Raw genomic sequence first — 15,442 nt, 5'->3', positions numbered from 1 at the left:
TAGTTTGACTTTTTAATAGTATTTGTTAGTTTTAAAAGAAAAACTAATTATGGTAGTTTAGCTCAAGTGTCGAGGAAGTTTTGGTCCAATGGTTAAGATTGATACCTAAAATTTAAGACCCTGAGTTCAATTTTTCTTTCCTTCTTCTAACTTTTGCTTGAATTTTTTTTTTAAAAAAATTTAACTCTAACTATGAGAAGGTTATATATAGATTTTTAAATAATAAAAGAGTTATATGAAAAAATATTAAATTATAGGATGATAAAAGCTAATTTACCTTCTTCTCTATGAGATCATGTTTCATAAGTTATTAGTTAAAAAAGGATTGGCTCGGATACAAAGGTTCAGCTATCCACGAACTTTTGCCATGCCTCTTAAATTTTTTTTTTTTTTTTCGAAACGATAGGAGCCATGACTCTTAAATTGGAAATGCAAATTATTATAAAAAAATTGGAAATACAAATTGATTTATAGTCGAACAATTTCAATGTCTGTGGTTAGGGGGCAACTCTAAAATGTTTTAACTTCAGATTAATTTTATTTTGGGCCTCCCAAGTAACAAAATTTCTCAATTTGGTCCCTCAAATTGCAAGGGTCTCAATTTGGTCCTCAAAAATTAGCAAAACATCTCAATTTGGTCTCTCAAACTGTATAGATCTTGTAATGGTCCTCTAAAGTAGTATAAAATCTCTACTTGCTCCCTCAAACTAAATAAATCTAATTTCGGTCCTCCAAATAAGACAATTGTTCCAATTTGGTCCTGCAAAGTTATTATATTAATGGTTTGATAACTTTGGAAGAATAATTTTTAAAAAAAAACTATGGAAGAATCAAACTGCTGAAAAGAAAACAAAGGAACATTTAGTAATCTATTTACTAAGAGTTTTTCCTACTTTGGTGATTTCAGTCAAAGTGCCTTTTTTGGTGAAATTAAATTTGTGCAAACCTACTCTTTTTTCCCTATTGATAAACCTCAAAATTATTTTATATCCAAATCACAACTAACCTGTGAAATATCACACCTTTATTATTAAAAAAAAATAAAGAACAAAAGCTTCATGGACTTGTAGAACAATTAAAAGTCTAAACAAGTTTGCTATTTCTGCATTTTTTTTTGTAATCAGCTAATTGTTGATGCCTTTTATGAAATATAGTTGAAGGATCAACGTAGCATAACTTCTTAGTTTGGAGTAGAGGTGTCAAAATGGGTGACTTGGACGGGTTTGGGTTGGATAAAATGGGTAATGGGTATAAGTGAGTCAACCCATTTGTACCCATTTAATTAGATGGGTATAAATGGGTAAGTCAAAAAATGAATTGGGTAACCCAATTACCCATTTATAACCCATTTATTTTAATTTTTTGTAAATTCATTTAAATTCATTTTTGCAAACTAAGTTATCAATTTATACCGCTCTTTGTAGCCATCATTAGTTTTAAATATTTACTTATAATGTTCAATAAGCCTAATTACCAAAATTTTTTCATTTATACTCTATTTCACAAAATTACATATTATTTAATAATTGAATAATAAGAATATAAAAATTTGAACTAAATACTATAAAAGTTAATATAAAAATTTAATCCAAAAATTTTTAACCCCTAACATTTTTTCCATATATAAATTTAAAATTTCATTTTAGAAAGATAAGAAAAGAGGCTCAAATTTATCATAAATTGGTAATGCCAAAAAATGAGCAAGTTAACAAACTAAGAGAAAACAAAATAATAAAATAAAACCAACAAATAATAATAATAATGAAACAAAAGTAGTTAACATAATGACAAAATGAAAAATTTGAAAAAAAAAATGGGTGGGGGAAAAGAAGAGATTTAGGGGAAGAGAATTTTAAATGGGTTAATTGGGTTTGATGGGTTACCCAATAATACCCATTTATTAAATGGGCATTATTGGGTAACCCATTTATACCCATATACAAAAATTTAAGATACCCATACCCATCTATTCATGGGCGGGTATGGATAAATTTAGTTAAGTGGGTTGATTTGCCACCTCTAGTTTGGAGTAACAAATTGAGAAATTTCCATTTGAGTGATCAAATTGAGTTTTTGTATTGCATTGGAGGACCAAAATAGGACTTTTATAGTTTGAAAGACAAAATTGAGATGTTAGATTGAGAGACTATATTTAGATACAGATTCGCTTTAGATGACCAAAACGATATTAACCCTTTGAATATTTACTAGCCCAGTGTTTTGGAATATTTTTAGGGTTAATTTTATTTTGGTCCTGTAAATTTGTTCAATATGTTAATTTGGTCCCTCAAACTAAAAGGCCTTAATTTGGTCCTCCAAAGTAACCAAACATCTCAATTTGGTCCCTCAAACTAAAGTTATTATTTTTAAGGGTAAGGAAATTCCGATTTGGTACTCCAAAGTAGCATAGAATCTCATCTCAATTTGGTCCCTCAAACTAAAGATATTATCTTTTAAGGGTAAAGAAATTCCAATTTGGTACTCCAAAGTAGCATAGAATCTCAATTTGGTCCCCCCAAAACTGAGAAAGTTATTCCAATTTGATCGTCCAAGCCTATTTTGTAAATGCATTGAAATTCGCTGATTATAGAAGAATTTAACATCGAAAAGTTATATTAATTGTTCTTCAAGAAGCATTGGTGCATAGGCAATTGGGAAAGACTCTAGCTAATATCTTCGAAGTTTCACACAAATCAAGATACAATACCTCCTTTTGTATACCACTGACACACACACACACACAAGTTTAAAAGCAAGAATATGCACCTTTGGACTAGGATTATGCTAATGGATGAGCGATTAGTGACTGTAATTATGATTGTTACTTACAAAGAAAAAAACCTTAGGTTTCATCTTTCTAGAAGGACATTTATAAATAGGCTAAAACGGTTTAGTGCCTACTTAGGATTAAACAAAGCAACAAGGAAAATTAAAAATTTGCTTATATTTTGACATGAAACTAGAGATGGTTCAATGGGACCGTTGCCATGAATTTTTCTCAAATGACGAATTCCACAATCTAGCCTTTCTACCTCTACTCTTTTCTGTCAAAAAAAAAAAATCCAACCTTTACTAAATTTCAGCCACCATTGAACCAATAAAAGCTGTTTTAGATACTACTAGAGTAGGAGAAATTTAACAGTGATATATTAGTGGCTGTGGATATTTTTGAAGGTATCTCTCGTAGCCAAGTGGCAGAAACATTATCCTATCACCAACATCGTTCCATGCTGCATGGGGACACAATCCTTAGGCTCAGATTCTCTCTTCTTATCTCATGGATGAGATTTCCTCCTTGTCCGCGAAACTCTTTGAAAACTGTTCCAAAAGTTTCAATCAGAATACCAAACAAAAATTTCCCAGCCTCTAATAAATCTTGCCCAAGTATCATCACACCAATGCTCAAATGCATCATACTTTGGGACAGTTGTTACTTCAGTGATCAGAATTTCACTTCAAATTATGGAAATAACTATACCCATTTTCTGTTCGGTTGATCAATCCCTTAAAATTCAGCAAACATACTTTTTTATGTCCAGGTTTGGATATCTCTGATTGTCTTTGTTCTTGATGCTTAAAACTAGAAAGTGGAGTGAGCTACTTAGCTGCTAAAGTAGCTAAAACGTGTACATACAAAATCTTCAAGTTGCATGGTCGGGGGCCTGATTCTTACTTCATGTAGTGCTAACTTAGCCACCTCACATAGTATGACATGTTATAAGGATGGTGGGGACATCAGTCCTTTATCAGAGTCATTTCATGACACCACAGGAGGATCATTCAAGAATCCCAGAATCTGATTTCACATTGAAGGAACAAGAATGCATCGCTTTCATGAAGAGATGCAAGAGCCTCAGAGATATGAAACAAGTTCATTGCCAGATTGTGAAATTGGGGTTGATTTGGAGCTCTTTCTGTGCAAGCAATCTAGTTGCCACTTGTGCTCTTTCTGACTGGGGCAGCATGGACTATGCCTGCTCAATTTTTCGCCAAATAGACGACCCAGGTACTTTTGAATATAATACTGTAATTAGAGGACTAATCAAGGAAATGAGCCTAGTAGAAGCATTATTTATGTATCTTGAAATGCTTGAAAGTGGGGTGGAACCTGATAATTTCACATATCCTGCTGTTTTCAAAGCATGTGCTCTTTTAAGAACACTTGAGGAAGGAATGCAGATTCATGGGCATGTGTTTAAGCTTGGTTTTCAAGAAGATCTATTTGTGCAGAATAGCTTGATAAATCTGTATGGAAAATGTAGAGATATAAGGAATTCACGTATGGTTTTTGAGCAGATGGATCAAAAGACAATTGCTTCTTGGAGTGCTCTAGTTTCAGCTCATGCAAACTTGGGCATGTGGTCTGAATGCCTTGGGATTTTTGCTGACATGAATTCTGAAGGTTGTTGGAGGGCTGAGGAGAGTGTGCTAGTAAGTGTGCTCTCTGCTTGTACTCATTTAGGTGCACTGGATTTAGGTAGGTCTGTACATTGTTATCTAATAAGGAATATGAGTGGCCTCAATGTCATAGTGGAGACTTCCTTAATGGACATGTATATGAAATGTGGCTGCTTAGAGAAAGGGTTGTGTCTGTTTGAAAGAATGGCAAACAAGAACCAGATGTCTTACAGTGTAATGATTTCAGGGCTGGCAATGCATGGATGTGGTCAGGAAGCTCTAAGAGTCTTCTCACAAATGCTTGAAGAAGGATTACCACCAGATGATGTTATTTATGTCGGTGTACTCAGTGCTTGCAGTCATGCTGGCCTTGTCGAAGAAGGTTTGAGATGTTTCAACAAGATGAAGTATGAATATGGGATTAAACCAACAATTCAACACTATGGGTGTATGGTTGATCTAATGGGCAGAGCCGGAATGCTTAATGAAGCTTTAGAGCTTATCAATGGCATGCCAATGGAACCAAACGGTGTTTTGTGGAGAGGTCTTCTTACTGCTTGTAAGATCCATTCTAATGTTGAATTGGCAGAGGTAGCAGCTAAAAACCTGTTTCAACTGAATTCTCAAAATGCCAGTGATTATTTGACTTTATCAAATCTTTATTCAAAAGCTCAAAGATGGGAGGATGTGGCGTCTACTCGCACCAGATTAGCCGAAGAGGGCTTGAACCAAGAGCCTGGATCCAGCTCTGTGGAGGTGAAAAGGGAAGTGTTTAAGTTTGTATCTCAAGATAAGTCACATCCCCAGTGGGAGAGCGTATATGAGATGCTTCACCAGATGGAATGGCAGTTGAAATTTGAAGGGTATTCCCCAGATACATCACAAGTATCGCTGGATGTAGATGAAGAAGAGAAGAGACAGAGATTGAGTACTCACAGCCAAAAATTGGCAATTGCCTTTGCACTGATTCATACATCGCAGCATTCTCCCATCAGAATTGTTAGAAGTGTCAGAATGTGCAGTGACTGTCACACATATACTAAATTCATTTCAACAATTTATGAAAGAGAAATTACTGTAAGAGATAGGAATCGCTTCCATCATTTCAAAAATGGAACTTGCTCCTGTGGAGATTACTGGTGAATACAGGATGTTCAAATTTTTCTTTTCTTCCACATCAATTTTAACTAAGTTCTTCCATCTTTAACGTTAAAGAAAGCATGCATCTCTTACCCCAAAAAAAAAAAAAAACCGTGCATCCTCATGCAAAACTGCTGCTCAGGGAACATGAGGAAATAAGTGCTTAGAAAGGTGTGACAATATATTTAGGAGGAAAACGTTTTTGCACTCTATATTTTGTTACTTTTACTCCATAATTTGTTTTATCATATAGGCCCTGTTTGACAAGTGAATTTTTTAGATGTTTATATAAAATTTTACTATAACTTACCATTAAAGTTGTAAAAAAACTTTCATAATATTGAGGGTTTGGAGAAAAATTTTCTTTTCTCTTTCTTTTTCTTCTTCGTTCTCTTTTTCTTTTTCTTTTCCCTTTCTTGTTCTTCCTCCTTCCCTTCCCACTATCAGCCATCAGAATCCCACCATCGCCAGCCACCACCACCTCACCCATCTTTTTTTTCCTCTCTCCTCCTCCATCCCTTCCCTCGCCCCTCCTCTAGTTGCAACCAGATGGGATGGGGGGCCCAGGGTCGGGAGATGGTTGGTTGCATGGTTGGTCAGCACGACTATTGGGGGGCAGCGGAAACGGAGGGGACTTGGGGAAGGGAGAGGGGGAGGAGGCGAAGGGAGGGAGGAGAACGAGAGAAAGGAAAAAAGAAAAGAAAAAAAGAGGACTTGCCAACATCTAAGTTGGGAGGCAGGGGTGGTGGGGGGGGGGGAAGGTAGAAGAAAAAAGGAAAGAAGGGAAATTTTTTAGTATGTTTATCGATATTTTGAGATGTATATTTTCAAAATTTTGAAGAGTTTTTTCAAATTACTGTAGTTAAAATAGTTAAAAAATTGAGAAAAACTTAGCAATAGTCTAATAATTGAAACTATACGAGTAAAATGATAGTGGAAGTGTGATTAATAAAAATGAGAGCGCAAATAACGTTTCCCTGTATTTCCTGTGCTACCATCCCAATAACATTAGCCATTTATACAAGAAGTTCGTGACAATCAACAAGACAGAGAAAAAGCAAAAATAAAAAAAACATGCGGAGGGAGGAGAGGCAACCTGCTATATAGTACTTGAGACATCATCAATGTTGAGTATATATATCAGGTAACTTGCAGCAGTGATCGCCGTCAGAGACAGAACAATTGACAATAATGTTATTTAATCTGTTTCTTTCACATGGGTGGCAGAAGGCATCTATGCCTCCAAAGACGCCCAAATTTGGATAAACTCATCAGCCTAATAAGAGCATTAGTAATCACGATGAGAGTTAAACCTATTTGTTACAACATATGAAACCCCACAGGTATATAATTAGGTGTTTATTGTCTCAAAGCTAATACAGCTTTGGAAAAGAACTCACTAGAAAGTTACCTGCTTGCAAATTCTATATGCTGCTAAAATATTGGGGGCGATTGTTCACTTTCACATTACTTCTGGTGATCTAGGTTTATTCAATCCTAATTGAAGAAACAGCAGTTGTGATTTCCTTTGCTCGTGGATCATTGTTCTCTATAGAAACACCATTAGGATCTTCTCTCACTAGCAAGGCAAGAACATTGCTAGAGCTCCAAGCTCTGATGACATTGTCACTTGAAGCTCCTAAAGTAACAGCAAACACAGCATCGAACCCGCCTGCGCCAGGGACACCAGCCAGCAAAACTCCCTCCATATTCATCGTGGCATCTAGAAGCTCACTTTGTGATTCAGGTTCTATCTGCAAAGTGGAACATGGCAGAAGTGATGGTCTGATCGACTACAGACATGCAGTGTGAACAGTACCTGCTACCATGTTAGACCTAGGACATGATAACTGAAAGAAATCAAAGCTCACACTTGGACAGATGCACCTATAGAGATAAAGGAAGTCGGGCAGATCAAGAAATGCTCAAATGCAAAACAATTACAGAGAGAGAGAGAGAGCTGTTGCCTTTTCCAAATCCATTGTGCCAACTGTATGTGGACAAATCAATTTCAGATTTTCTTTCTAACATGCAAATTCTTTCTGCATTTCCTATGCAGTTGTTAACTGTGGGCATGAAATAACATCCGTGGCTAATGTGAAGTATCACTTCTGATCTCATGCACTTTGAATCAAGTGTAAAGTTTTTGGTGTCGTATATTCTCTAATTAAAGATTTCTTCGAGAGGCAAAAGAGATTCCAATCGGCTTATCATTTGAGACCATCATATCCGACAAATATGTTTAAGTAGATTAAACTGCTATTGAGAAAGGTTTTAAACATTTCTTTTCATAATTCATGGATTTGTAAGTCTCCAACTGGAATGAAGAATGTGCTGGGATAGATAGAAAGAGGAATAATGTTTCTAACCAGAAAGAAGAATAAAAACACGTACATGCATGCAAGACAAACAGACAACAAAACATAGACGAGTGCTGTTTCAAACCAGAAAGAAGAGACTTACTGGGATTCCAGCTGCCTCACCCATCTTCCGCATGTGGTTTCTGATACCAAGCATGGCATTTCTAGCTCCTAATAATGCTTCTATAACCGCTTGGCTTGGTTCATCTTCTCCTCCTACCCACTGTTGATAAGAAGTTTGCAAGCTCATTTTAGAGAGAGAGGTTTCAACATAATGAGAAATGCTCACCAAAGTATTAAAGTTGACATCCACAACAAAATACATTAATCAACAAGAAGAGAAGTGGTTATCCCTGAGGTGCAGATGCAGACAATTCAAAAGAACTCTGCTAGCCCGTAAAATCAATTCATAGCTAGACAATTACAGGGATGATTTATATCAAAATTTCTTTTGTATTTAGATCTTGGATTACTGTCATAAACAAAGATCCTCATTATCTGCATTAAAATCTCTGTTGCTTAACTAATACATTGTTGAACTAGGAGACTAGCACTTTATGAAGATTGGAGGAAAAAATGCATGTTCAGCCAAGATGTGAGCAGCACATGAATAAGGTATCTGCCTTTGACATGCAAGTCATACAAGTCAGGATAATGTAATTTAGGAAGACCGAAGGGATTCATTTGTTAAGAGACCAATTGCCAGGAAATTTTGCTGCAGTTGATTGAAGATTTACCTTTTCTGAGGTAAGCCCACTGCACCTGTTGATGACATTTTGGTACGCATCACTATGTTTTTCAGCCAATCCACTCAAGGCATTCAGATGCAATTCAAGTGCCGAGTTTGCTTCTGACAACTTCCTCCATGTTTCTAGAGAATTTTGAGGGTCAGACTTCTGCCACTTCTTTACAGCACCTACCATTGATGGTGTTGATGATCCTCCAGTTCCTGGTTCTCCCAGTAACTGCAAGTGCATCACAACATTAGGAAACTAAGTGAACATACTCTGTTAGTTAGAAATGATGGGAACCCTCAAAACCAGTATAAAGCTTTTGACAAGTGATGCAAATTAACATGGTGTTATTTATTTCAATTTGAAGCATATTCTCATCATCTAGAATTGGAGGAGGCACGCTTGAGCTCACGTAATGCAATACTGAACACATGCTTGAGCTCACACAGATGCAGTAATGTACAATCAAACAGCTATTTGAAATATAAAGAAAGTTGGTGTATGTTGTTTTGGCAACGATCATGGCATAAAGTCAGGAAAGATCCAATTGCACCAGCTAATATCATTACTACCAGTAGGTTTCCAATCAATGTTTAGCTTTTAATTCTATTGAAAGTAATCAAGGACTGAAAAAAATAATAAAATCAACGACTGGTTTCTGCTTGAGAAACAAATCCAGCAAAGGGGCACAAATGCCATCGGTATCCATGGAGGCCATATCATATACACAAGGGCCAGGGGCACTAAATTCCATCAAATGCTATATTTCTGTACAACTTACAAGAGTCATTGATGGAGGCAAAGAAAACTTTTTCCTTTCATGGTCCCACTTGGCTTGAAGGACATCAGATATGACTTCTTCCAGAGGTATTCCTATAACTGCACCCTGCAAGTCCACAATGACACTGATTTATGACTCAAATAACACCAATGAAGTTATTTTATTTTAGTCTGGAAAACCCAGCTGTCCTGCACTATAAAGTTTCAAAAAGCATTTAAATTATTTCAAGTTAAGAAGAACATACAAGATGGCTGACAGCAACTTAGAAGGAAGCTACTTTTTAAAGCATGCTATCAAACTAGCTCTACATAAAATGATCTATGCTGAAACTAATAAACTTCTGTGCTAAGTTGAGAAGAACCCGTTTTTAGATGTACAGATCATTAAGCAGATTTCAGGAGTTCACAGCCATCATATGTCATAGATGCAATAGTAAAATGCTCAAATGATCCGACAACTGGAAGTAGGTCATTTTGATGACTATAAGAAGTTTCTTTATGACTGCACCATCATGAACTGTCATGTTATAAGATAAACATGAAAAATGGGGTGCGCTTTACCAAATGTTGATGCCAATTATATAAAAGAGAAGCTCTACTTCACAATTTTAAGAGGAATTCCCCATATATTTTCTAAGAGAGCACCTTACCACATATTAAAGACCATAAGAACCAAACTTTACTCCTCAAGTAACTATTGTTGAAAGCTAAGCAGAAAACAGTACAAATTAACCCAAGTAAGCCTCGCCCTTTAAGAAAAAGTTACACTAGAGAAGCCATGGATGATCATTAGCTAGTATGGCATTATGATTCTGGGAAAGAAAACATCAGATGCAACCATCGGGCTCAGGATTGGTCATTGTCTCTCCATCCTTGAGGCATGGCACAATTTATTTTCCTCTTTGCCTAACAAAGCATCCCAGTGGTACCATCTACCTATAATGACTTAATGAGGCATATTCAAAGGTACTATAGCACTGTTTGACTCCTTTGAGTAAATACTAGTTTCTTACCTAATCAAATGTTCCCCAATTTCTGTCCAGGTGGACACTACTGGGAACAAAAAAAAAAACTAGCAGATGAACCAAACACTTACAAAAGCTTTTCAGACGACATGGATCGCACATAGAGATAAATTAACTTGGCCTTTTGAGTTCTTTTTGACAATAAAAAACTGTCACTCTCAAATCTAGAAACATTAAAGTTTAGCAAGTGATACTAATAAAATGAAAAGAACTCATTTATGGACAACTAATACCTAAGCTGCATGTACACACACACACGCACATGAGTGCATGTGCACGTTTAATCATATGCCTCAAGTGGTGTTAAGAGCAAAATGACCTAAGCTGCCTTCATCTTTCACTCAAACATAATCATCAGATAATCATGAGGAGTTGGGTGATATGGCACCTGAGCAGAAGAAAGCACTTCTGGTGAGAACCGAACATAGCGTTGGCTGCCATAAACTGCAGAACTTACATCAAATCCACTACCCACTTTTCCCTGTGCAATGCAGTGAGCTGTTTGAGCTATCATGTGCACAATATCAAGATCTGCATCAACTTTCTTTCCAGAAGAAAGGTCAACAACTCCAAGGTAATGGAGCAAACTGGCAACAACTGCAGTTGTCATAGCTGCAGATGATCCCAATCCAGTTTTTGCAACTTCAGGCTTTTGTCCACTTGATTCTTCTGCATTGAAGGTGATAGAACTAAAAGGTGGAAGCAAAGCCAAGGATTCTGGTGTCAAAGGTAAACCTTGCAACTCGATCTACAAAAAAATGTATCCAATTTACACTTTAACTGTCTACATGTTTCCACAAGAAACCCAAAACAAGAATGGAACAAATATTCTATTAAACTGTAAGCATAGAATATGATATTATTAACCTAAATAGTCTAGCAAAAGGAACAAGAAAATATTGAGTCGTAATGATGAAAGATAAAGTAATTCAATCTTTCATTCCGCAAATTCCAGATTTCAGTATGGATGAAACCTTATTGGATAACCTACCAGAAAGTGATGCTTCTACCAATCTAGATATTGCCATATGGCATAAGGAATCCAAAAAACTTTATCAAGTCCTATGTGGGAACAGAGGTTGATTCAAATTCACAAGTATGCATCAATGTTCTAAAGAAAATAAATTTTGCTAACACGAGTTCCTAAAATCAGTGGGTCTGGTAAATCTAGTAAGTACATCATTTTTCTTAAATTAGATAGAGTCAGCAGGCTTCAAATATCTAAAATTTCCTAATAGAAAAGACTGATCTAATTTAGTTTTTTGTAGTTGTTTCTCAATCTGCAAGGGAAAGTTCCACTTCAGAATCTCACATATATAAGTTGATCTTAGAAAAGTTTCATTCAATTATGAAAGTATACAGTGACATATACGAAACGATAAGATCCAAATAACAAAATCCATTCTTATATTGGTTAGTTAACTAGAAAGCATGACTATCTCAAGAAGATATTGAACTACAAATCTTTGCTAAACATGAACAGGAACCTCACAATCATACAAGTAATAGATGATTGTGCCGAAGGAAGCTAAGAGAACATCAATTGCAAGAGTCAAACTGAGTAAGCTTTTATTATTATGAAACCTGGCACTTGAACAACTAGCAAATTGCTTTTTGGGGCATAAATATGATTCAAGTCAACCAGTAATTTAGAGACAGCCATTGTGTTAAGAGGGAAATGAAGGAAATGATCACTAAACACCACTAAGCTGTCACGGCTTGAAGATACATGACAGGAAATGTGAAATACCTGATTCCTATATGAATAAAACTCATTGCATCCTAGAATCGTAATATCAAGACCTGCATGACTAATCCATCAGCAATTTAGATTCATTTATATTCATTTAGCTTAACGAACAAATATGAAGAGTGAAATGTCAGACATTACCTTGCAAAAGTATCTTTTGTAATGCATCTGTCCTGTCTTTGCCAAATTTTGCATGAGCTGCTGCCACTGCATATTGGACTGCATGTTCTACAAAGGGGTTTCTTGAGTCACTGCTGTTAAGCCAACAGCATAAGGCATTACTCCAGTGATTTCCATTTAATACATGAATCCTTTGCATGTGGTTTTTAAAACACGAATCCAATCCAGAATTCCACAAAAGCATACATATTTCTAATTGTAAAATTGCAAACAAAAAAATGATTGAAGTTAAACGGAAAGACATCAGCAGATATGGTTCAACAAAAGTAAGGCGTGAAAACAGATAGACTTACCTTGAAGACACAGGCTGAAGAGTTAAATGTTTGAGGGACAATTTGTATATAGTTTCTCTCGACATCTGTGGAGAAGTTAATTTCACATCTGTCCATGCCTAAAAGTTAACAAGAACAAACTCTATTCAAATTCTGCAAATAAATTGATCATGGTTAAAGATACATAGGTAGAGAAAAACAGACTCTTCATACAGTTACATACTAGAGGAGGTTGATTAAGAATGAGGAAACTTAGGTATAACATGCTTGCTTCAAATAAAAGATCAATTCAAGTAACCTCGTTAAAGCCCATCCTAATATAAGACATAGTCCTTTTATCATTTGGTTATCAAATGGCATCAAATTAATTACTTCACAGGGTTTCTAACTTTCTTAAATAATATGGGTTTATTTATCCCCTACTGAACCAAGCATTCTTCTCAGGGAGTAAACTTCATACAGATAGTATTCAAACTTATGATTGCATAATAAAGAATGAAGTGGAAAATACTTGTTACTGAAAGAAAAAGTTCACGATAATTAAAAAAAAAAAAAAGCCTCACCCAAGCCCAACTCTCAGGTTTAATTTCCTCATAAAGGGGCTTCACTATGGCATAAAATCGTGCATTTGTGCTCAGGACAATCCCTGCATTAGGCCTCTCCAAAATTAGATAACCTCCAGTCATCAAAACCTTTCCAGGAGCAGAAGCAATCCTGCTCAAATATCATTCATGTTAAAATCAGTTAATTCTATTTCATTGAATGCAAAAGGATACAATTTTCACCATAACGCTGAGAATTAGACGAACATGAAATGTCGAAGAAACTTTAGACTTACACTGCCATTTCTTCACTATACTCAATGGATTGATCTTGGAATTATTGATATTCAACAAAGCAGAGCTGCAATCAGAAGTCCCTAATGTCACAATTTTACTTCAATTGAAGAAACAGCAAGACCAGTAGAGAAAATAAACAAGACTCTTTTTCCAGGCAGCTGAGAAAAATGCCAAAATGGGAAAATAAGGCAAGCAAGTCGCCGTTCTCATAATAATAGTAAGGCAGAAACAATAAAGTTAACATCAAAAACCCAATATCACATCCAAAATGAAAGCAGGAAAAGATTCTTCCTTTTTCTCTTTTGGCCAGCAACGATATATCCTACGACCAAGAAACTGAAATGCAAGAAAGGTAATAATGAAACAGACACGGCAGATTGAGTACTTCAACCGGGGTAAATTGATGGTTGGATGTCAAAAACCCAAAAAATTTCAGATTCAATGCGGGATAGATTAACTTACTAATAACTGATGCAAGGATGGAGAGAAGAATATGCAGATGGTATTGTTGTGTTCAGGACTTCAAGTACGTTCTGGGATTCGCGGATTCGGATTCAAGTGATCAGTATCTTCTTGTTTTTTTTTTTTGGGACAATGACAAGGAATAAAAGCAGCAAGGGCAATAAAACAATTACTGCTCTTTGTTGACTCAATTTGTTAAAACTTCAAGCCTGCGTAGCTACTTCTCAGTTTTCAGTTCTCACTCGCTGACTTGGGAACGTGGTCCATTTCTCGCTGTGCAACAGATCAAGCTTACAAAGTACTAGAGTGTAAAAGAACCAACTACCTTTACCAACGACCTTTACTTTTAGAGTAGTGAGAGTAGTTGTTCACTAGAAAGAGCTTTGAGGCTCTCTTTGGGTGCAGGTATTCATTTTTAGAATTTTCAAAAAAATTTATCAATCAGTGCGCATTGTATATAGGAGTGTAGTCGAACCGAACTACTCGCGAGCGGTCAAAAACTCAATCCGAGTTCGAGTCGAGTTCGAACGCCTCGATAAAGCAAGCGAGTAGAGTTCGAGTATTCAGAAGCAATGCTCGAAAGCTCGTCGAGCCTTATCGAGCTTTTTAATTTTAATTTTTTAATATATTATTATTATAAAATTACTCTTATATTCAAAAGAGTTGTTGAATTTACGAAATGTTTCAAGTCGTACAAAAATTTTAAAAGGTCAATAATGTCTTTTCGCTCAAAAATTATCAAGAAAATGAGATTTTGTAACTCGAACTCGATCAAGCTCAATAAGGCTCGAATTGACTCGAGCCCATGCAAGTCGAGCTTGAGTTCTGCAAACAAGCTTCGAACTCGAGCTCGAACTCCAATAATACTACTCGCTCGAGCTCGAGCACCTTTCTTGTATATGGTGATACTCGACATACTCGAGCTCGACTCGACTCGATTACATCCCTAATTGTACTCATTTCGTTCGATAGTGGTTCAATCCCCTCCAAATTCTCCCTTGACCCATTTGAACCCATAATAGAATAAGTTACCATGTTGATAAAACCAAAAAAAAAAAAGTAAAAGAATTTTTATTTTTTATTTTCTTTAATTATTATTATTAATTACTAGTATTATGTAACATATATTAACAGATCATAAGAAGAGGAAAAACAAATGAAGCAAAAGAGTATATTTTCGAACATTTTAAAATTGCTTAGGATATTAACCATTAATTAAAATTCAATTTAGCAATCCATATTTTTCAATTAGAATTTGGCATGCAAATAGCAATATCTACATATTTTTAATTCCATAAAATTGAATTCTACATATTTTTCAAAGTAGAATATGAAATAATATTGAGTTCTTAATGCTAATATCTAGCGTCTAATTATGTGTAAATTACTATTAAAGACAATTGAACAAAATAAAGGTAGTAAGTTATAAAAGGAAAGAGAAAAAAATTAAAACAACTTCAGAGAAAACATACATTTTGGAATGAAATAAACAGCAAAAGGGA

General features: G+C 35.5%; 2 protein-coding genes across 5 annotated transcripts; one reads left to right on the top strand and one right to left on the bottom strand.

The window, feature by feature from the left end:
- Positions 1-3,232: 3,232 nt before the first annotated feature.
- LOC113703963 (pentatricopeptide repeat-containing protein At1g31920) lies at positions 3,233-5,573 on the top strand. The gene has a single exon (XM_027225515.2). It carries the CDS (start codon positions 3,724-3,726, stop codon positions 5,539-5,541), a length of 1,818 nt encoding a protein of 605 aa, XP_027081316.1. The 5' UTR covers positions 3,233-3,723; the 3' UTR covers positions 5,542-5,573.
- Positions 5,574-6,648: 1,075 nt separating this feature from the next.
- LOC113704348 (phosphomevalonate kinase, peroxisomal-like) lies at positions 6,649-14,198 on the bottom strand. 4 transcript variants are annotated; one of them, XM_072061726.1, is made up of 11 exons: positions 13,941-14,198; positions 13,478-13,558; positions 13,203-13,353; positions 12,661-12,758; positions 12,329-12,441; positions 12,188-12,240; positions 10,826-11,185; positions 9,414-9,518; positions 8,636-8,863; positions 8,002-8,121; positions 6,649-7,292 (listed from the first exon to the last, which is right to left on the bottom strand). In XM_072061726.1, exons 2-11 carry the CDS (start codon positions 13,483-13,485, stop codon positions 7,026-7,028), a joined length of 1,503 nt encoding a protein of 500 aa, XP_071917827.1. In that variant the 5' UTR covers positions 13,486-13,558; positions 13,941-14,198; the 3' UTR covers positions 6,649-7,025. The 4 variants fall into 4 exon arrangements, with proteins under 4 accessions (XP_071917827.1, XP_027082003.1, XP_027082002.1 ...); XM_027226202.2 differs by having other exon boundaries at positions 12,329-12,438; positions 13,478-13,542; XM_027226201.2 differs by having other exon boundaries at positions 13,478-13,542; positions 13,941-14,197.
- Positions 14,199-15,442: the final 1,244 nt, after the last annotated feature.

This window comes from Coffea arabica, chromosome 8e, assembly GCF_036785885.1.
Source record: "Coffea arabica cultivar ET-39 chromosome 8e, Coffea Arabica ET-39 HiFi, whole genome shotgun sequence".
Lineage (NCBI taxonomy): Eukaryota > Viridiplantae > Streptophyta > Magnoliopsida > Gentianales > Rubiaceae > Coffea > Coffea arabica.
Note: the sequence above shows the minus strand (reverse complement) of the source record. Positions and strands in the feature narration are given on the sequence as shown.

Bases quoted from the DNA above. Each gene is read 5' to 3' on its own strand.
- LOC113703963 (XM_027225515.2), top strand. From the start codon at position 3,724: ATGGTGGGGACATCAGTCCTTTATCAGAGTCATTTCATGACACCACAG.
- LOC113704348 (XM_072061726.1), bottom strand. The intron at 12,241-12,328 runs GTAATGTCTGAC...TTAGTCATGCAG, and splicing joins ACAAAAGATACTTTTGCAAG to GTCTTGATATTACGATTCTA. The intron at 8,864-9,413 runs GTAAGTTGTACA...ATGCACTTGCAG, and splicing joins TGCCTCCATCAATGACTCTT to TTACTGGGAGAACCAGGAAC.